The sequence below is a fragment of the Tasmannia lanceolata genome, unplaced genomic scaffold (assembly GCF_043159265.1).
Source record: "Tasmannia lanceolata isolate RefF3 unplaced genomic scaffold, GAP_Taslan_0.1 ptg000007l, whole genome shotgun sequence".
NCBI classification, from domain to species: domain Eukaryota; kingdom Viridiplantae; phylum Streptophyta; class Magnoliopsida; order Canellales; family Winteraceae; genus Tasmannia; species Tasmannia lanceolata.
The window spans coordinates 373,985-397,500 of NW_027518684.1; the positions used below are offsets into that span (position 1 = coordinate 373,985).

Consider the following 23,516-nt stretch of genomic DNA (forward strand, 5'->3'; position numbering starts at 1 on the left):
GATTTCGGCCCCAAAAATTTTCCAGGAAAATTTTTTCCGCCCAGACTGGAAATTTTTTTTCCAGGAACGAGGATTTGCCCCCCCCCCCCAAATTCACTTTCCTAGAAAATAGTTTCCACTGCTGCAATCCGCCCCGCCCCGCCCCTGAATTTTTTTTTTTCCAGCCCCCAATTCTTTGGTTTGAAGGTAAGCCCCCCACCCCAAGTTTTTCCACCCACATCATTTTTCGTCCTCTTTCTCATCCCTCGGTAAAGCCTAAAACTCTTTTCTCCCTCTTACTATGTGTTAGATCTTCATCTCCTATCCTACTTTTATTCTTGTTTGTCGTTGCGGCTCTTCCGTGTGCCCCATGTCTTCCCTCTTGTCAAGCTTCGTCGATGACCATCATTCTTGGAGCCGCATCTAGCTTTCTTGGCGTGTCCTAGTTTGCCCACCTATTCAGTTATCTACCGTTATTCGTCTTGATTTGTGTTTCTTTCTTGCTTGTTGGTATGGAGGAGGTGCTTGACAATCCTTCCACAGGAGTAGCTCCTGGTGTTCGTCTGACACCCTCTTTGGCGTTTTCTTCGTCATCATCTCTCTCTGTGGATGGATCATTCCCACAGATCACTACTGTTAAGTTGGATGGGGCAAACTACGTTACTTGGAAAGCAGCCGTCGAGAAGTATCTTATTGCCCGTGGGAAAGCCCACGTCATTCGTCGTGATCCTCCTCTTACGACGGATCCCACCTTCGATCGATGGGAACATGAGGATGCTTTGTTTGTACCCTTCTGTGGCAGAGTATGACCCCTCACGTCTCTGGGCCATTGATGCTTCTGCCTACTGCGAAACGGATCTGGGATTAGGTTACTCTTCTTTACTCTGGCGTGACAAACATTAGTCGGATCTGCTCTACCTATTCTGAGTGGGTGCGTTTCCGCCGTGGTGATCTCCCCCTTGCCACCCATATCAGCCACTTCGTTGGCCTATGTCAGCAGCTTGATGTTTACATGCTGCTTACCACAGATCTCACATAGGCTGCCCGTCAGAGGGATCAGATCCGTGTTGTGCAGTACCTTAAGAGTTTGGGTCCAGAGTACATGCATCTTCGTCAGCAGATTATCGGTTCTGGCGATATTCCTTCCCTTACTGCAGTTTACTCCCGCGTCCAGCAGTGCTCTCCTGGTGATCCAGTGATATCTGTTTCTATTGATGGTTCTGCTCTCGCAACCTATGATGGCAGTACTCGTCCGCCTCGTGGTGGGGCCTCCTGTGGTCGTGGCCGTGCCGGCCGTGGTGGTGGTCGTTCTGGTGCTGGCCGTGGCCGTTCTTTTTGCACTTACTGTCAGCGCTCGGGGAATTATATTGACTATTGCTATACCCTGCATCCCGAGCTTCGTCAGATACGCTCGGCTCACATGGGTGCTACTACTGCTTCTGCTTCAGATTCCGCTCCCTCTGCTTCTGTTCCTGCAGCAGCGGATTCCGCCTATACATTATCCCGTGCCGATTATGAGGAGTTCCAGCGTCTGAGGCTCAGTTCTCGTCTTCCCTCTGCAGGTTTCGCCCAGCCAGGTAGTTCACCCACTACCCTTCTATCTAGCTCAGGGTCATGGATCATTGACTCTGGCGCATCCAACCACCTGACTGGTAACTCTTCTCAGCTTCATTCTTTTCGCTCTTTCTCGTCTCCCTCTCAGTCTATCACCCTTGCTGATGGGTCCACTACACCTATCACTGGTGTTGGTCATATCTCCCCTCATCCTGCTCTTACCTTATCTTTGGTTTATCTGTACCAAAATCACCATTTAGTTTACTTTCAGTTAGCCAAATTACTAAATCTCTTCACTGTTCTGTCTCATTTTCCCCTCTTACTGCTTGTTTCAGGATCTCTTGACTGGGAAGACAATTGGAACGGGTCGTGAGGTAGATGGACTCTATCATCTTGACTGCCGGTCGCCTACTGTCGTACATAGCTCTGTGGATACATTTCAGTGGCATTGTCGCCTGGAGCATCCTTCACTTCAACGGCTGCAGCAGACTTCTCTGATTCCCGGCCCTTTTTCTAGTTTTCAGTGCGAGTCCTGTGAACTCGGGAAACACCGTCGTGTGTCGTTTTCGTCCCGGGTCATTAGTCGAGTGTCTAGTCCATTTGAATTAGTCCATTCTGATGTATGGGGACCCTCTAGGGTCGCGTCTAGTACTGGCTTTCGGTATTTTATTGTGTTTATTGATGACTTCTCACGCATGACCTGGTTATATTTACTGAAGAGTCGATCTGACGTGTTCTTTGCTTTTCGCACATTTTATTCTGAAATTAAGAATCAATATAATTGCAATATTAAATGTCTTCGTACTGACAATGCTAGAGAATACTTTTCTGATATTAATGCCTTTCAATCCTATCTCTCCCAACATGGGATTCTACATCAGTTTTCATGTGCGTACATCTCTCAACAGAATGGTGTTGCTGAGAGGAAACTTCGTTATTTGCTTGAAGTAGGTCACACTCTTCTTTTTCAGATGAGTCTTCCTAAGGCATACTGGAGTGATGCCCTTCTCACGGCGTGTTTCTTAGCAAATCGCCTTCCTTCCTCCGTCTTAGAGGGTGCTTCTTTTTCGAGATTTTATCTCCTGGGAATGAACATTTTCCTCTGACACCTCGTGTATTTGGATGCGTTTGTTTTGTTCATCACCTTGGACCCGGCCGTGACAAACTCGATCCCCGGTCTGAGCGTTGTGTCTTTCTGGGGTATTCCCGTACGCAGAAAGGCTATCATTGCTATAGCTATCGTCTGCGTCGCTGGTTTTTCTCGGCCGATGTTACGTTCTTTGAGTTTGAGGCATTCTTCCAACATGGCGCGGCATCTTTCACCCCTTCTCTTGAGTCCGAGGTCTCGCTTCCCTTACCAGATCTATCTGCTTCTCTTCCGTCACCTCTTGTTTTCGTGTAGCCAGCTTCTGCAGATTCTACTTCTTCTGCCACGTTGGAGAAGCCAACGCCACCAAAAATTACACAACAGTATCAGCGGCGCCAAGTTACAGATAAGTCTCGTCTACCTCCTCTCGCACCATCATCTTCTGAGCCGATGATCCCTCTCTCCCGCTCTCAGGTATCTTCTCTTCCGCCTTCCTCTGTTGTTTCTGATTCTCCTATTGCATCTCGTACGAGATCTCATTCCACTGCACATCCTATTTCGAATTTTGTTTCTTATGATAAGCTCACCAGTACCTTCCAGAGCTTTGTTTCCTCCCTGTCTTCTATGTCTTTACTACAGTCAGTGGCTGAGGCTCTTGAACATCCTGGCTGGCGCGATGCTATGAAATGGGCGCTCTTCATAGTAATGATACATGGGATCTGGTTTCCCTTCCCCCTGGTGCCCGTCCTTTTGGTTGTCGGTGGGTTTTCTCCATCAAATACCTTCCTGATGGTACTGTCGAGCGCTTAAAAGCACGGTTAGTCGCGAAATGGTACACTCAAACTTTTGGTATTGACTACACAGAGACCTTCAGTCCAGTTGCGAAAATTCCCTCTGTACGTGTGCTCCTGTCTCTTGCTGTTAATTATGGCTGGCCCCTTCATCAGCTGGATGTGAAGAATGCCTTCCTCCATGGCTAGCTGACTGAGGAGGTGTATATGGAGCAACCACTAGGGTTTGTTGCTCAGGGGGAGACTTCCTCCTACGTGTGTCGCGTACGCAAGTTACTCTATGGCCTCAAACAATCTCCGTGTGCGTGGCTTGGGAGATTTAGTGAGGTAGTCATGTGCTTTGGCCTGAAACAATGCGCAGTAGATCACTCAGTCTTCAGTTATCACTCTTCAGCTGGGTGTATTTTGTTGATAGTTTATGTGGATGACATAATCATTACAGGGATCAATTCACACGGTATACAGCGTTTGAAAACCTTTTTGCAAAAGGAATTCTCTATTAAGTATTTGGGTCAGCTCAGGTATTTCTTGGGGATAGAGGTTGCTCGTTCTTCTAGAGGCTTGTTCTGAGAAAGTATGTCTTGGACTTGCTAAATGAAACATGCAATCTTGGAGTTAAACCAGCTTTTGTACCCATGGATCCGAATGTGAAACTCGTTCCAGAAGAAGGAGAGTTGTTGGAGGATCCTGGCAGGTATCGCAGGCTTGTCGGTAAACTTATATATATATCTCACGGTTACTCAGCCAGATATTTCATATGCTGTTGGAGTTGTCAGTCAGTATATGAGCTCTCCACGTACTTCTCACTGGGCTGCGGTGATACAGATTCTCAAGTATTTGAAAGGGGCTCTAGGGAAGGGATTGATGCTCAAAAGACATGGCCATATGAAAGTTGAAGGCTTCTCTGATGCAGATTGGGCTGGATCCCTAGCAGATAGACGGTCCACCACTGGGTATTGTACATTTGTAGGTGGCAATCTTATTTCATGGAAGAGTAAGAAGCAGGATGTTATAGCTAAGTCCAGTGCAGAGGCTGAATACAGGGCAATGGCACAGACAAGCACGGAACTTATTTGGCTACGTTCACTTCTCTCTGAAATTGGCTTCATTTCATCTTCTCCTTCGCAGCTTTATCGTGACAACAAAGCAGCAATATACATTGCCAACAATCCAGTCTTCCATGAGCGCACCAAACATATTAAAGTGGATTGTCATTTTATCCGTCAAAGAATCCAGAAAAGAGAGATTTGTACTGTGTTTACTCGGTCAGGGGACCAATTAGCTGATATGTTTACAAAGTCCTTAAATAAGTCAAAAGTGAATGATATATGTAACAAGCTAGGAATGTATGATATCTACATTCCAGCTTGAGGAGGAGTGTTGGAATATGTAACTTGCCTTAGGGCATTTAGGACGTTGTACATTCCTTTATGTTTTAGTATAAAGATATGAGTCAGGGGGAGATTACCGTAACTCATTCAATTCTCTCTCTAAACTCTCAGTTAACAGAAACAATCTAGTTACCTGGCGCAGCAAGAAACATAATATAGTTGCACTGCAGAAGCAGAGTATTGTTCAATGGTCTACATAGCTTGTGAATTGATATGGTTGAAGACACTTGTGGAAGAGTCGACCATTGAAGTCTGCAAGACGATAAAGATGTTCTGTGATAATCAGATTGCTAATCCAATGTTTCATGAGATGACTTTGCACATTGAAGCAGATTGTCATTTTGTGCCAATAGCAAATTGATATCTACTCCATGTAAGGTCTAAAGATCAATTATCAGGCTTATTCACTAAGGCACTTATGTGCAATCAATTTGATAGTATTTGTTATTTTGTTTCAAGCTGGGCATGGATGACATCTATGAAATTAACTTGTATTTATTTTACATTACTGGGATTAGGGCCATCATAAATGAACCTAATGGCTGTCTATGTAATTCAACCATGAAGAAATATTGTAAAGGTTGAGGTTGTGGGGTTGGTAGACGACCTCCACAGAATTCTTCTTCTTTCTCTTATTCTTCTTTTTCATTTTATCCTTTCATATGAAGTGGATGATAATGGCTTCCACGCTTTAAGACCTATCTTTGCCAATTTCCTAATTTGTAATTTATGTTTCTTGTTGTTGTTAATAGATGAAGATGGAATGGAACCTGATTTAAATGAAATTTATGAAGTGATGAAAGCTAGTTATATGTACTGACTCCAGCTGAAACCTGTACCTAATGGATTGCTTTGATGGATAGTCAAAATTATGTGTTCCGCTTTGCTCTCTTAAAATGCCAACTTTGTTCTTTTTCATTCCCTTTTGTAGTTACTAAAGGAAGGGGAGATCACACCTGGCATCACAAGTGATGAATATCTGTCAAGAAGGAAAAAGTTGTTGGAGCTTCTTCCAGAAAGAAGTTTAGCCATCATTGCCTCTGCCTCCGTAAAAATGATGACCGATGTGGTTCCTTACCCATTTAGACAGGATGCCGATTACCTATACATTACAGGTTGCCAACAACCTGGTGGAATAGCGGTTCTAAGTGGCGAGTGTGGCTTGTGCATGTTTATGCCAGATCCAAATCCTCAAGTAAGCTCTCGTATTTTGTTTTAGAAGCAAATTTTCTCATCACTTCACTTTCCCACGGTCTCTAATGCTACTCACCGAGACATCAAAACATTTCTATGTTAGTGGTATTCATGATTAGAAATGGTTAAGCATGAGGACATGAGATTGATATTATGATGATCATAACAGACTCGTTATTATCCCTAAAGAAGACAAAAATTGCCGACTTATATCAGAGTTTGACCTTTCACATGATAAATGATCATCATAGTTCCATTGTTACTCATCATTCGTAAAGGAGAAAGGAGCACACCCTTTTCCATGGGAATAGACCAACAAGTCAGTAGCGTAACAGAAAGAAACAAAATAAGCAAACAGCTTGGGGGAAGTCAAATTACTGTGGTGGTATCCACAATCAGAAATATTTGCCTCAGAAATTTCTTGGGCACTGTATATATTGGGAGATTTTAAAAATTTCTGTTACTTTTGGGTTTATATCGGAAAAAATAGAATATGTAAAGATATATAGTTTAAGAAAAAATAAAAAATATAGTTAAATTATCATGGTATTATTGCAATATTTTCATGATAAATTATAAAAATAAAATATCACAATATGTTTTTTAAAAATCTCGGGATTATTTCAGGATTTTCTCATTTTATCAAAATGACGCGATAAAATTGCGATATTTTGAAGAAGTCGTAGACAATTGTGACTATGATGGTATTGTACAATTATTTTGTGAAATTTTCCTAAACTACACATACAAATGAATACCTGCATGTGGAAATATAGATCTATCCTTATTCTGGGCTAGCCATGTTTTGTGTGATCTGTTCCCTTCATTTTACTTTTTTTTTTCTTTGTATTTGTCATGTCCATTGCTCCATACCCATGCCGTGAACAACATTCCTGTATGTACTCAATATACAATCTACACAGCAGATAATTTGATTCACCTTGCAGGAAGTGACTTGGCAAGGTCCAATTGCTGGAGTTAATGCTGCTTTGGGAACATTCAAGGCTGATAAGGCGTTTCCCTTACATAGAATGGATGCGGTTAGTGTGTTTGAACATGTTAATCTCTATATTTTCTTCTGACATTATGGGTCTCAGTCTCACAAAAGACGTGAGCATAAACACCTGTTCGTTATTGTTTTTATTTTGTCTTTATAGCTCTTCTCTTTGGTGTGTAAAAGTTCTGCAGATTTAATAATGGTCTAATAATGGCCATGTGCTTGTTCGTTTCTTGTTAAACTCACTCATTCATGATAAAGGTCTTCAGTTATACCTTCCATTAGAATGTTGGCATTTTTTATTTGGCTGTGCTATCGTTATGTCCCTTTGTGCAGATCCTCCCCGAAATGATTGGAAGAGCATCCAAATTGTTCCACAATGTGAAGACAGCTTTACCAGCCTATACTGATATGGAGGCCTTCCGCAGGGCAATTTGCAATGACAAAGTTAAAGATCTTTCTCGATATACTCATGAAATCCGATGGATAAAGTCACCATCTGAACTAAACTTGATGAGACAATCAGCATCAATTGCTTGCCAGGTGTGCTTACATGTCTAAGATGACATTCCACCTCCCTAATTTTTTGAATTAATTGTGAACAAAATTATGAACTGTTGTTCAAGATTTGGAAATAGAAATTATGAACATTGTTGCTGTTATTGATGTGTCCATCTTGTAAATTTTGAACTTATATCATGAATAGATAAACGCCGGCGTTTAAAGTTTGTTTCATTCAGTTTTCAACTTATCATTATGCGCATCTGCTGATTTTCTTTTCGTTTTTTTCTTTTTTAAAGAAATGATTGAGGGATTTTAGAATACCTTTTTTTTATCTCACTCTTCCCTCTCTCTCTCTCTCTCTCTCTCTCTCTCTCTCTCTCTCTCTCTCTTGTACCAATCTTGAACCCTACACCTCATGGCACTTGTTGCCTCACACCACTAGAGCATGTAGGAGATGCTATGCGCATTCGCTCGTTGCTACAGCATTCATTAACTTTACCGTTACCATTATTTCCTATTGAAAAATCTACAATTCTATTACTGGCATGGAAGCTTATGTGCATGATATATATTATATAGATATTCTTCCTACTTGATTTTTTATAACAGAAGATTCATTATCATATTGTTCAAAAAAGAAAAGATTCATTATCTTTATCATGTTGATGGACATAGACAAGCCTATAGCTTGGTTACTGTTACAGGCAAGTTGATAGACAGCAGCTGTTGCTTTCATTTCAATAAAATCTGACTTATAGCAGATCGTGAGGCTTGTTAACAAGTCAACAACTACTGTTGATGATCTATAAGACAATAACTATTGATTGTGGATCACAAAACAGCCTGGATTGATTTCCAGAACTTGTGGGAGACCTTGAGTTTTTACAATATATAACTACTGTGTGGCCAGAGCAGCATGTCACAGAAGACAAGAAGATTTGCGGCCTTTTTAATTCTGTTGTGGAGCAATGCAACTGGGTAATGATAATGCATGCAAGAAATGTGGCTAGAAGAAACTCCCTTTGTTAATTATTGACGTAGAACACATTCTAATCTATGTATTCCTTCGCTTTAGGAATGGGTCATACAACCTTGTACTAGAATTTGGGGAGGCCAGAGATGTTGGATTGTTATGTTTACTTTTCATTATGTGGTGTCCCGATGTGGTAGTGTACCAAGTTGATAATAGTGGCTTAAGTCATCTAACTACTTCCAACTATCATTTGGAGTTAACTTCCACTTGAAGTCACCATTTTAAAACAATAACTTCATTTAACCATCATTAAGGGACTCATTTTCTAAATGGTAAATGGTAAATACTGTCAAAACTCAAAGCTATCATTTGGTTGCCAAAGGGTACACTCAGACATTTGGGGTAGACTATGGCGAGATATTTTCTCTTGTGGTGAAGATTCCTTCAGTGCGTGTTCTACTTTCTCTTACTGTTAATCAGGGCTGGCCTCTACATTAGTTGGATGTCAAAAATATTTTTCTTCATGGTGAGCTCACAGAGGAAGTTTACATGGAGCAACCTCCTTGGTATGTTGCTCAGGGGGAGATGTCATCCTCTGTGTATCGATTAAAGAAAGCCAGTCTCCTAGAGCATGATTTGGAAGGTTCAGTGATGCCATTATGCACTTTGGTATGAAGCAGTGTGCAGTTGATCATTCTGTCTTCAGCTGTCAGTCTACAGTTGGGTGTGTACTCTTGATAGTCTATGTCAATGACAACATCATCACTGGCAGTGATACAACTGGGATCCAGAAATTGAAGACATTCTTGCAAAATGAGTTCTCTACCAAGGATTTGGGTCGTCTTAGATACTTCTTGGTTATTGAAGTTGCATATTCGACAAATGGGATTTCTCTCTCATAGAGGAAATATGTCTTAGACCTGCTTGAGGAGACAGGTTGTCTTGGAGTGAAACTTGCCTCAGTTCCCATGGACGCAAATGTGAAGTTACTACCTGAAGAGGGAGACTTGTAGATGACCGAGGCGGATACAGGAGGCTGGTTGGTAAACTTATCTACCTTACAGTCACATGCTCAGATATCTCCTTTGTTGTTGGTGTTGTCAGCTAACATATGAGTTCACCTCGTACTTCACACTGGGCAGCAGTTCTTCAGATTCTTCGGTATTTAAAAGGTGCTCCAGGTAGAGGGTTGCTATTCAAGAAACATGGACATCAGAAGATAGAAGGGTACACATATGCAGATTGGGCAGGATCTCCAGTTGATAGGAGATCTACCACAGGATACTGCACATTTGTGGGAGGTAACCTTGTGTCATGGCGGAGTAAGAAACATGATCTTATCTCCAAATCTAGTGCAGAGGCGGAGTGTAGAGGTATGTCACACACAAGTGGAGAGCTCATTTGGTTACGTTTTCTCTTGTTAGAGATCGGTTTCTCCCCATCATCTCCTTCTCAGTTATATTGCGACAACAAGCCAGCGATTCACGTTGCCACAAATCCAGTCTTTCATGAGAGAACTAAATATATCGAGGTTGATTGCCACTTCATTCGGCACCTTATTCAAAAAGGAGAAATATGCACAATGTTCACTAGATCGGTGGACCAATTAGCGGATATGTTTACCAAGCCATTGAACAAAGCTAAATTGAGTGATAATTGTAGCAAGCTAGGAATTTTTGACATATACATTCCAGCTTGAGGGGGGGTGTTAGTGTATGTATATGGTATATGCCTATGGGCATATCCGTCTTTTGTACATTTCTCATTATATATAAATACATAAGTGAGGGGGAGACTCCCTAACTCACAATTTCTTTCTCTCATTCTCTTCCTCAACAGAATTGTATTCTTAAAAGCATATGAGTTAATTGAAGCCAATTTCTCTTTTAACTCTCTACCAACCTGCACTAATTCACTTACACTAAGCTCAACTCAACTAAGCATTTGTCCCAAACTAGTTGGGGTCGGCTAAGGAATCCTTTAGAGAGTTTTCATGAAGAAGGTGAAAGGATCTACCCGGCTCAAAAGAGATTATTTTTTTCAAAAAATGGTCTACTCACTTATGGAAATTATTTTATTCAAAAAATGGAATTATGTACATGTTGATGTAGATAGATAGCAAACAAATTACAAAAGAAGAATATAATTCCTTATTGATAGTGTCCCTTGGAAAGAGAATTTGTTAGACATGGTGGAAAAGAAATTTGGTAAGGAGCATAGATATCAATTAACTCTTTGAATAGGTTTTTCCCTATGTTACACAAATTCTTCTGAAGGGGCGAATTATCTGCGTCGGACACGTCTCAGATTCCAATACTTCAGGATTAATGGCAACACTTTTTAGTCTCTTTTATTTGTTTTTTTCTAAATACTATTACCGCAACTTTACAATTACCCATCAAAAAAAAAAAAACTTTACAATTACCGCATGTTTTGAGTTTTACCCATCCTAACAGAAAGTATCTCATAGCATTAAAAAAAAAAGTAATAAGTTTCTCATATGAAAATAAATCATTATATTTACTTAACCTATTAAAAATTTCAATAGATTACTTTTTATAATTAAAATTTAAGAATTGGTTAAAATATTTTGGCGAATCCGGAGGCAGATTAGGAGCGGCTTCGCCCGCCTTCTCGAAAAAGACTATCTCAAGTATTGTGGGGGTGCAGGCTCTGTGGGAAGTTCTGTATGAGCTACATGCCAGACCTTCAAAGGGCTACGCATGAAATAGCGAATGAAACCCATTATATGTCGCCCGAGGCCCCTCTCACGTAAGGAACCCCTCAGATATTGATTATCATATGTATATGAGGAGAATTGCCGTGGAGCCTCCTCATGGGAGGGGACAATGCTGGAGAATTGCCTCTACGACCATGTGAATCAAGTGAACATTTAAGATGAAACTTAATGAAGTGTTAGAAAAAGCACAAATACACTAAAAAACCATCACATAAGGAAAAAAAAGAGCAACCCATAATGTTTTTTTTTATTTTGAAAATGGCAACCCATAATGCTTTAACAACTAAAAACATATAATGACATGCATTGTCACACATGTCTGATAATTCAATGCATACCGCATTTCACATGTATTTCATATTAATATTTATACACAATACTTACACCCATAGTTGTCAAACTTTTACAAGTCGTATGAGTCAACTCTCAAGTTGAGTCAAGTCGTTGGGCTTTACGAGTCGTCTAGTGACACTTACGGGTCTCTGCGAGTCGACTAAAAAAAATAAGACTCTTACAAGTCAAGTCGAGTTGCTGGGCCTGGGCTTTCTTGTTTTGATGATTGAAAACTTGGAAGTTGAAACTTAGAACTTAATTATTTTTGTGCCTGCAAGTTACAAGCATATAATTATTTATATTTTTGGCTTAGTGCTTTATCTATGTGGTATTAGGTTATATTGTTTTACATGCTTTATCGTTTGATATATAATTATATATTTTTTCAACTAAATTTCTTTTCTTGTCAAAAACTCTTACGAGTCACAAGTCGAGTCACGAGTCATAAAATTAAGAAATCGAGTCATGAGTCGAGTCAAGGGTTGACAACTATGCACACACCACATTTCACACGCAATTCATATGAATATTATTATTTAACACACTTGTACTATATAACACTAATACACTTACAACTTTGGTTTCAATATGCATTTCAATTTTGGTATGCATTTCAGTGGAGATGGAAACAGAAATATTTCAGTCGTTTCGTATCGGTTTCGGTGGAAATTTAAAACCATGATTTTTAGATGATGAGAAAGTCTGAATTCACTCCAATGGTGTCCATGTTTCCTGTTCACTAGAGTATTGACAACCAATTAGTTCTGCAAATGCATATCCCGAAGAACTACTTCTATTCCTAATGAAGCCCAAACCTTGATGGACCCAATTTCAAAAAGAGATACAATCTCAAGATCAAGGCTTCCGATTAATATTGCAAAAGAAAGTCCATCTATAATGTTAACAATGCCATGATCGAAGGAGGGGAGGACCGAGGAGAGAAATCACTTGTACCATAGGGGTTGGGTTCTCTCGGTGTGGAAGAAGTCAAGATCGACCGAGGAATATAACTCCATCTATGGCCCTAGGCCCGCGACAGTATTGCTGGGATCAACAGTGACGATCATTTCCAGGGTCCCACATGGGGACATGTACGTGCAATCATGACTTTTGATCTTGTAGAACATCATGTGGCGACCCACATGGTATTGGTCCCATCCCGAATGTACACTACATCCCATGCATAAGATAAAGAACTACAAAAATCAATGGTTCAACTTTGTTAGTGGAACCCTAAAAGAAGCTTGATGGATCAGGAACTTTGATCATCCGATCAAGGTGTTATCAACTGCATTTAGCTGTACTTGTGGTCGCCAGTTGGATCAAACTAAAGGTATCCTATCACACATGTGGCAAAAGTGGGGCCTAGAGGGTGTCTGTTCGCATTTTCCTTGTGTGTACATTCATACGCATGCACACACATTCAAATGAGGCATGTGAAGTGTGCATGTTGGCTGCATCATAGACCTGGTGTCTCGCGATATTTTTATCATTTTCCTTGTGTGTCTATATACACACGCACACGCACGCGCGCGCACACACACACACACACACAAATATATGAGGCATGTGAAGTGTACATGTTGAATGCATCATAGACCTGCTGTCTCACAACTTAGTCAAGAAGCGTCGCCAAACCATTAAATTTTCGTGCAAATGAGTGAGTTGTACTCTAGCAGTTGGACAGAGGAGGCGGAGTTGTAGCCAGCTTATGTGCTGCTGGCTTGCTTCCCAGGAGCACAAGAGTGCTGGTAAGGCGAAAGAGGTAAAGTCAGCACAAGATAGGTGTTGGTTAGCACTAACAAGGTACTCGTGACTGATGAGCACTTAGAGTTTACGAGTTGCCATGGATTTGATTAGGGACTTGGGGGTAGAGTCTTCCACATGGGAAGACACTTCACAGTGAGGGAAGGGACGTCACTAAAATGCCCTACTAACAAACATTATGTGTGTCATGATAGATAATGCCCATTTATATAATAAACAGTTGTAAATAATGGAAAAAAGAAACTAGCAAGTTGTACAAAATGACATAATTCTTAGAGAAACTAAATGAAGATCCAAAGAGATAATCCTGATGCAAAAATGCACCCTACTATGGAACATAACTATTAACAAAATTTTAGCATTCATGGTAATTGTGAACAAACTCCTATAAGCAACAAGATGTCAGCAGAAAATACCTGCTTTGTAACCATATAAATTTCTATATTGTTTTTGTATAAAATGATCTTTTGGCAGTGACTGATAGGTTCATAGATAGCGACTTAAAGATGCCTTAAAAAGCAAGAGAAACAAAATCCTTAGAAAAGAAGGCTAAATGCCTCTCCTATCAACTGTTATAATATCTATAAATTGATATCTAGCATTATATTTCTTTAGCCGAAAAGTCTTGATTTGGCATCTTGGCTTTTAATGCATCAATACAATTTACAGCCTTGTATTACTAGACATTTTCATTGATTGGTGTGTTGCATCATATTTTTTGGAAATACAATATTCAGTTCCTCTACAAGATCGGTTTGTTCATTGGTGAGCTCTTTCATTTAAATTGGTTAAAATTTCTTAATTGATGGTTCACCACTTAACTACTGTCACATTTTATTTGCATGTCTTGAATAGGCTCTTTTACAAACAATGTCGATTTCAAAGACAATACCTGATGAGAATATGCTGTCAGCTAGGTTTGAATATGAATGCAAAATGAGAGGAGCCCAAAGAATGGCGTAAGTACTTTTTATCTTTTTATAGACCGGGAATTATTTGTCCTGCCATTTTAGGCAGAATATTGTCATTTCCTAACGCTGGCATCCAGCATCCAGCTGATAAATACATTTTCTTGAGTTACAATCTTTCACATGGAAATGTGGGTTGACGCGAAACCAAGGTTTTAAATTTCAGTTTCGGTGTCGGTTTCGGTTTCGGGCCAAAATTTTGGCCGAAATCATGTAAAAATATGAGTATGATTTCGTTTTTTTTTTTTTAAACTTCGACCGAAATGTCTAAAATTTCGGTGGTTTCAGAGGAAATTTCGGCTATTTCGGTGAATATTTCATAAATTTCGGTGGATCTATTTAAAATTTCGGTGAAAATTTTGTAAAAAAGGCTAAAAATGTCGCCGAAATCTTATAAAGAAACACGACTTCAGGTAAATTTCGTTTCAGTTGCGGCCAAAACCGAAATATTTCGGCCGAAATTTAAAACCATGAGTGAAACTCTGACGATTCTAGTGTATTTTGTATACAATATTTGATATTTTTTATTATGTTTGTCATGGCTCTTCTGAACATGTCATCTGAAATTGAAGGGTAGTTAATTAAATAGCTTTGGATTTGTTTTCTTTTAAGAAAACAAAAAAATGATGGGCAAAGCAGTGCAGGAGATGTGATCATAATAATTTATTTGATTTGGTAAAAAAAATTCAAAAAATTTCTAATGGCATTATTTTACATGGCCCATCGCTGTAGGTTTGACTTGATGTCTCTACCCAAAGCAAGCATGACCTCTATCTTAATTGGACTCGAACTATCATGGCCAGCAGTTTTATCATGAACTAAATCATAGTAAAGGCTTTGATAATTTCATAATCTGAACAATTTTGATTATCAACTGCTCTCTTTCTCAAATCAATGTCCCTTCGCTCTCTTTCCCGGTATTGCTATCAAAATCTTAAACCCCTCAAGAAGAGTTTGGATGCCGTGTGAATATTTGTCTTTGACTTTTTATTGTTGGTAGTTTGTTAGATGTGAAAGAAGCAACTTGTTGAGGCCTGTGACGAGTCTTTGTGCAAAGGTGCCCCGAGGTGTTGAGGACACACGAATACTGAATAACCTAAAGAAGAATATAGACGAACAGAAGCTTGTGACGAGTCCAAAAATGTTTTATGAGAAGAAGATTATAAAAAATTATAATAGTTTTAATTCTATCATTAGCATCATTGAAAGATCTTCTCTTTGTGCCTATCAATTTCTGCAATGTGTGTTGTGGTTAGAAAGAAGCTTGTAGAAACACATGAGGATAACATGTTTGTCAAGTGCTACTCAAGAGAACGATAATAATAATAAGTAAATAAATAAATAAATAAATAAGAATAAAAGGTCATGTTTGCCAAGTGGTGAACTTGGTACAATAATGAATTTGAAGATGGTTGTTCGACTTTATGTTAATGGATCTTCTATACTTGAGAATTGAGATATTAATGGATCCTCTCTACGGGGGTTGGGTTTTCGACTTTATGTTAATGGATCTTCTATACTTGATATATTACTGAATCCTCTCTATGGAGGGATCCTGATAAAGACCAATCTTTTTTATGCAATACCTTTACCATAAAGAATGCAGCATGGTTACTAAGAAAGTGAAGCAGGTGGTGATGGTGAACTATAAGGTGGTTTTAGTCTAGTGGCTTCTCTATACAAATAGCCCACTAAAGACCACAAATGATATTATATAGTTGAGGCTTTCGAGGGAACTACCTGTCAGCATTGTTTTGCCTCTGTTTTTTGGCAAGAAAGAGTGTTGGCCGCAACACCGCAACTGATCATACACTTGCAGGTGGTGATAGCCTGTGGCTTTGTCCTGCAGAAGGAGAGGCACATCAATGCTGATATGCAGTATAGAACATCTCCCCCTATATAGTTTTAGCTGTTTTGGTCTTTAGAATGTATTTATGCAAGAATTTTGTAATCAAATATAAATATGCTTCATTCAATTTGTCTAGGTTCAATCCTGTGGTCGGCAGTGGGGCAAATGGTAGCGTTATACACTATTCTCGAAATGATAAAAAAGTAAGGACATTTATTATGTGCTAATATAGTATTATCTACTTACCTTTGAGTACAAAACAGCAAATTTCACAGAAAAAATGATGGTGTAACATTTGATAGATCAAAGCTGGGGATCTTGTATTGATGGATGTCGGATGTGAGTTGCATGGTTATCTTAGTGACCTGACTCGTACTTGGCCACCTTGTGGTAGTTTCTCCTCTGCTCAGGTATGTAATCTGCTTTGTTCTCACTTTTAATTTTGCTACCAATTCATCAATCACAAGCATGAACCTTATTGTCTTGTCTCACACTATTATAATTTCTTTAAAGTATTGTTTCATGATTTTCTATCGAAACGAATTACTTTGTCGTGCACATTGTTTCCTAACGAATCCTTCATTATCATTTCTATCTTCTATCTCAGTCCCGCTTTTAGTTTTCATAGAGCATTCTCTAATAATAAAGATCACACTCCTTGTCTCAATAATGGCAGTCCACTCTTTACTTCACACTTTTCTAATTAGCTTTTAAAGGTTGATATAATTCCTAAGATGCTCTAACAGCCAACCAAAGAAGTGATTAACAAAGTGATGAGAGACATTATCGAAAGAGAGGAGTGCTGTTATCAATTTATTAAAAAAATCTACATTCATTTCACTATCGTTTTCTTTCTGAAAACATGTCATGAACTTGAGGTCACTGCTTTGTACTGATACTACAATAACTAAAATTAATCACTAGTTTCCCAATAAGTAGATGTAAGCAAACGTTTCCTGCTTGTACTTTTGTTGTTCCTGGCTACACTGAACAATTCCAGGTATATCTACCTTCTTTCTCAAGGTCAAAGTTCCTCTCCTACTTCATTACATAAGCATAGACAATTAGCTGACAACTTGTAATTTGTCTATTGACTTGTTAAACTTTCTATTTGATGTTTCTTTTCTCCAACTGTATATCCTTTTCCTCGAACAAATTCTTTCCATTCAGCCAGAACATTTCTGTTTCTGTCCTAGTCATCCAGATCCTTTTCTTGATTTGCTGAACTCTATTATTTCTGTTTTTCGGATGACCAGGCATAAAGATCTCTTTGTTAGTTTGTTACTGCCGGACATTTACATATTGACTTCCCTCTATCTTTCAAAATTCAAAATGAAGTCGCTTATTAGATTTATTCTTTTGAATTATTCACTGATTTTTATACTCTAATTTATAAAGCCATTCATTCAGGTTTGTCCTTTATCATCATCTTAATTTTCGAGCATGTGGAAGTGTACCAATTCTTTAATGTCATGTGTTTAATATATGCAATTGTGGAATGTGCATGTTTTCCCCTAGTCATAATTTAGAGGGATTCCCTACCCATGTGGGTGACATTCGGAATCCATTCTCTGAGGCACTTTTGCATTTTTTTTCCCGTCCAGAGAATGAAAGAAAAGAAAGATTACATTAGGCAAACCTGACTCGCGGAGCCCGTTTCTCCGAAATCCACCTTTCGAGCAGTAAAATGCATTATTTTTTCGAGCAAAACGAAGTCGCTTCTTCTAGCGATTCTCATTCTTCAGCTTTGCCCGTTTTGTCTGCTCAGAAAGGAGAATGAGAAGCGTTTCCGAGCAAGCCTGTAATTTTCTGTTAGATTTACACCATTAGAGAGCTCATATGTTGGTTGGCATAGCTGATGGAGTCTAATGATTTTTTTCCCATGATCTGTGGATTTCAGGAAGAGCTTTATGATCTCATTCTAAGGACAAATAAAGATTGTGTGAAACTCTGCAAACCTGGTGTAAGCATTCAGCAAATACATAATTATTCGGTACGGTTTAATGAGCCCAACCTAGTCCATTTATTTCCTTTATGGTGCTATAATCTTCATTCAAGACATGTTTGTTGCTTCTTAAATCATGAAGAAAGATGAGACTCATAAAAATGGCACTCCTGTTCAATTGATTGTCTCAATCACGATTTCTCTAAGATGAAACCAAAGAATGAAAATATTGGTAATCATCACAAATGAGATTTCCATTCCCACTTTTACGCATGAAAAACATTGCCAAGCATGCCCCTTTTAGTAAAGTTTTCAATGATGCATTGCTGCACCATTTTGAGAGAAAAGATTGTATCACGAGACAAAGGTATGGTGTATCTACGCCACAGAATAATACAGGTTATGTGGAGAAATTTCCAATGAACGGTTCAAAAAACGAGTTAATGGTTGTAACTGATATCCTGTATTATTATTTTTTCTTTCCACAGGGAAATTGAAAACGTCAATGTTTAAACATGAATGACAGCAATTAGGTGAATAATGCTTTAATTTAGTCTCATTAATAGTGGGATAAAAATATTAATCAGAATGAATCCAATAATGCTAACCAACTAAAGTCAACCAAAGCATTGCTTACAGCATTCTTTTAAGAATGCATTCTTCATTCAATAAGGATAAATGACTTGCAACTTTTCTTCTCTCATAACTTCTGTTCTTCCAAAAATCTCCCCAGACCAGCTGCTTAGTTATCAGCATTTTTCTGTTGAAAAAACTTTTAAGGTGAACCACTTGTTCCTATTTCAAGAAGCCATCACATTAGCGCTGCAAAAGCCAACCACGATAGAGTTTTCATGCCGCTCCTTGGAAAAACACTAGCTTCAAATGTTGTCTATCTTCAAGACTGGAGTAGGCATCCTATTAATCATATATGCGACAGTTAAAAATGCTTCATCCCAATAGATTTTAGCTATCTCCATCCTGATGACAACAGATCGAGTTTCTTCCAGAATGTGTCGCTTCTTTCTCTTAGCCACACCATGGTAAGTAGAGGCATGCACAGATATAGGCTGCATATCCTTGGTGGATAAGGTATTAATAGGAACTTTGAGGGCAGCAAGTTGTTGACTCAGTTCCTTGATGGCCTGATCACTTGGTTATATCTTTGAGCTTCCTTCGGTTGTTTAATTATGTTCGTACGCTTCCCCTCAATTGGTGCGGTTTTGGCAGATTGGTCTCATCTTTGGGCGAATATGAGAACATAAATGCATATCTTGAGTATCTGTTTTTTTTTTTCAAGATGGGTATACTTCATGTTATATTTATCAACTGATGATGTCCATGGCCTAGGTTGGCTTCTCCCATAATCATTTCCGCTGCTTCAGTTGTTTTTATCTCTGCAGCTAGGCCTGAATACTATATGTTTGAAGCTGAATCAACACCCATAAGAGTTTATTTTGGGAGACTCTCTCCTTGAATGTAGTTGTAGATGGATTCATGGGAACGTATCTCATCTTTACCAAGTACTTTAACCCATTGAAATTCAAAATCTTGATTCAGCCGACCAGAGACTCGAAGATCCCCACTGCTCCATTTGCTTATTTATATCTTCAGGGGTAGGGGTTGGAGGCTGATAATGGTCTGAGTTCTTCCCATTTTTGTCTAAGAAGTCTGAAATAATCTTCTAGAGATAAGTTTCCTTACTACATATTCGGAACCTCCCTATGCAGTTGATAAATCCGGGCTAGATTTTTCCGTTGTGAATGTGTTCATGCTATTGTGTCCCATATATCCTTTGTTGCCTTAAAAAAAGAAGGCTTCTACTAATGCTTGGCTCCATCGAATGCGAGAGCCAATCCATAATTGTGATGTTATCACTGTCAATTATCATAGGATGGATCTTCTTCTGTGTTCTTTAACCTTCACTTTCTTGGGCTACCAATAAACATCCAAGCCGATTGAGCCTGTTCCAAATAGTTTTTTTTGTTGTCTAACCATTGTAATTATCATTCTTGGCTGGTCATTATGCCTGTTTTCCATGGATGTGATTCATGGTTGTTTAACCTCAACCATCCAATTCGATTATGCTTCAATAGGTAATATTCGAAGATATCACGTAAATAATATCATAGACAACCCCCGCAACCAATAGGTTGGAGGTTCAATCCAAGCTTAACTACAAAAAAATATATCATAGACGACCAATAATCAATGAGCTAGAACACAACTTTGACTGTTGAAGGATACTTCCACTTGATGTCCATTGTCATCACAACTACCCAAGAGGAAAGGAAAACCCAAATCTTAATTTTTTATGCATCTGATATATGATCTGGACTCATATTATAGTCTGACCCATGATAGGGTATGACACAACTAAAAAATGTAAGAAAGAAAAAAGAAGCAATGGTGAACAGAAGGATTAGAAGTATGAATGGTTTTCATGTGGTCTTTTTTTCAGAGAGAGAGAGAGAAAGGGGAAGGGGGGGGGGGGTGTTGGTTGTGTGCAAACCAAGAGGCACACTCGCTTAAGTTACAAACACCACTTATGAGACTTAGTAGGAAATATACTCGTAACCTTTCAGTCATGTAGATACAATAAAAGAGATGAACCAAGAACTCCAAACCTTGCAACTTGTGGCATATGGTGGGCCCCATATTCTTCTGCAATATGTATATAGAGTGTCTAAGGCTCTAAGCCACATTGCAGGGATGCAAAGTAGCTTCCTCTGTTGCAAATTAGGTGAGCCATGTACTCCACTTGCAACTGGGAAATTGGTAGTGTTATTTCTATGGTAAGAAACTGTGTTATTATTCTAATATTTCGATGGCAGTTTCCATTTACTCTGTTCTTCTCAGAACAGCGAGCTTTGATTCCTCGGCAACAGCTAGAAGTGCTTTCAGCTGTTCTTGGGTTGCCTTCAACTCATTTACAGAACCTAGAAGCTCTTCCTCGGCCTTCTTTGCTTATACTTCTTCAAGAAGAAGAGGCTTTCGATGTCACAGTGGCCACCACCATTGTCATCAAACCCAAACAAACTCAAGTTGGCCTGATCAAAGGTCAAACCCATCTGCAAGGTCAAGGACCAAGACTCTTTCTTTCCCCTTTCCCTCATCTTCTGTGTTTCGGTTGCCAGCCTATTCTAACCTCTCTCTTCTCTGCTGCAATTCCCCCCTTTTTTTTCTTCCCATCTCTTCCATGACCCCAAAAAATGCCTGGAGTCCTGTGAGCTCGCCTCCCATGTGCTACAAGTGGGTGTAATCGTACTAAAATAATAATTCACCTGCTAATTGTAGAAATGAAGCAACCACTTTCCAAGTTGCAACTTGCAAGTGGGATACGGGGCTCGCTTAATTTGCAACAGAGGAAGCTACTTCGCGCCCTTGCAAAGTGGCTTAGACGCCTTCATACACACATGTATGTATATTTATATTTATATTATATACATGTGTGTGTGTGTGTGTCTATTTGCACAAATACGTCGTCTCTTTTATTATTTAAAGAGTTGTCAAAGGTCATTACTATTCTCAAAAGGCTTTGACAAGCCAATTAAAAATGAAAAGGCCTATTGCATTTGTGCAATCATCAAAACATGGTTGTGCTAATCAAGGTTCTGAAAATCGGAATCTAATTGTAAATCATAAGAGAGTTTGAATCGTCCTGGATCGTAAATCGTAAGATTTTTTTAGATTTATATATATAAATGAGAAAATATTAAAAATATAAGAAGGTAAAAAATAAGAATAAATGAGTAATTATCTATTCTTCGTTCAAAACCATAAAATTAAATATAAAATTCTATGATTAGTTCCTTGATAAATTCTGGTTTTAAAAAAAGCACAAACTATATTCATCATACAATAAATCATCATATAATTTATGCCAACTGTAATAATCACACATTCAAATCTATAATAATCATCATACAATTAATCATCATACAAAGAATTGCCAGTAGTAGACAAAGTATTTTGAAATGATTTCCATATTGAAATCATAAACAACTCTCAAAATCCAAAAGAAACAGGCCTAAATCATTGAAATCACAATTAGTTCTCGAAATCCAAAACAAACATAACCTGAATCATTGAAAACAACATCGGTTTTCCTTCTTCAAAAGTGTCATGTCTTAATGAGCTAATTTCATATGAACAATGGTTTTTCTCCTCCTCCTCTTCCGCCCGGAAGAACAAACCACCAGCAGAAAAGGGTGTAGAAACCACTAGCAGGTGCAAGGTAAAATACGATTATGGGTTTTAGGATTTTCGTTACTTGTTTTTAGGCTATAAGTTAGAGCAGATTTTTTTTTGAATGATCGCCAATTTTATTGAAAAGAGACCGAGATGGTCGAGATACACAAGAAAACAGTAACAAAGCAAAAGCAAAATACAGAAGTAACAAAATAAAGTCATGGTGGAATATAGTCCAAAAAAGCTAAAGTCTCTCTCGACACTCCTAATCTTGCCATTCTACAGCCCACCTCATTTGCCGAACACCGTACATGCCTAAAGGTAACTGACATGGATCTCGTGCAATCGAATACCTCATCAAAGAAACTATGAAATCTCCATGGATGTTTTTGGGCCCCATTTAGCCACTTAATGACATTTAAGGAATCCCCTTCAACAACCACATTCTCTTCACAATTAAAGGCCAAAAATTTCATGCCTTGATGAGCTGCTCGAACCTCAGCTTCTAATGCATCCGCCACCCCAATAAGACCTGCGAAGGCCCAAACTATTTCCCCTTAGCCTTTTCTTAAGACCCCCCTCCCCCGGATCTTAAATTAGAGTGGGGTTATATACTATTTATTTCTAATTGTAAAGGGACCACCATGGAAAAATAAGTAGGGGTGCAACTTGGGTCAGGTTTAACCCGAACCCGTCAGGTTGGGTTTAGATTTGCTAGGGTCAGGTTGGGTTAGGGTTGAGAATGGCTGACCCGAGATGAAATCGGGTTGGGTTCGGGTTGACTCATTGGAAACCCGACTACCCGAACAACTAATTTGAAAATTTTCACAAATCCCGTAATCTTTTCTTTACGCAAGGCTTTCCAGCTGTAATGTGCTTTAAAATAAGCAGAAACCAAGGCATTAAAAAAAGCAAAACCCGCAACTGTCCCATTTCTTTAAAACTCTTAATTTAATATTAGTGGCAGTTGTCCCCTCATCATTGCAAAACCTGAGAGAAAAGTCTCTGACCTCTCTCCCATATTTTACCTTTTTTGCTGTCCAGCTTGGCCCCATAATTGTTAGTTTTGAAGAAGGCAAAATCAGAAAACCCTAATGTCCATTTCCCTATGTTCTCCTTGCTTCCATCTCAACCTCGAGGCCTATTTTCCTTTCTCTGAGACCAGCCTCCATGTTCTCGATAGAGAATTTCATAGGTGGCCTGCGGAAGATAGAAACCAGTGGTGTACTGAAGATGGTTTGTTCGTGGTAGGAGCA

The 23,516-nt window shown here is 39.0% G+C and overlaps 1 protein-coding gene across 3 annotated transcripts in view; it reads left to right on the forward strand.

Annotated features, from left to right (window-relative positions):
* LOC143881317 (Metallopeptidase M24 family protein) overlaps positions 1–23,516 on the forward strand; it is a 36,112-nt gene that overhangs the window by 6,402 nt on the left and 6,194 nt on the right. For all 3 annotated transcript variants that reach the window (XR_013251922.1, XM_077384320.1, XM_077384321.1), the window contains 7 exons: positions 5,734–5,997; positions 6,944–7,036; positions 7,330–7,536; positions 14,166–14,269; positions 16,264–16,330; positions 16,430–16,537; positions 18,028–18,120. Coding sequence is in view for 2 of the 3 variants with exons in the window: in XM_077384320.1 (XP_077240435.1) it covers positions 5,734–5,997; positions 6,944–7,036; positions 7,330–7,536; positions 14,166–14,269; positions 16,264–16,330; positions 16,430–16,537; positions 18,028–18,120 (936 nt within the window). In the remaining variant the exon portion in view is untranslated. The remainder of the gene's footprint in view (positions 1–5,733; positions 5,998–6,943; positions 7,037–7,329; positions 7,537–14,165; positions 14,270–16,263; positions 16,331–16,429; positions 16,538–18,027; positions 18,121–23,516) is intronic.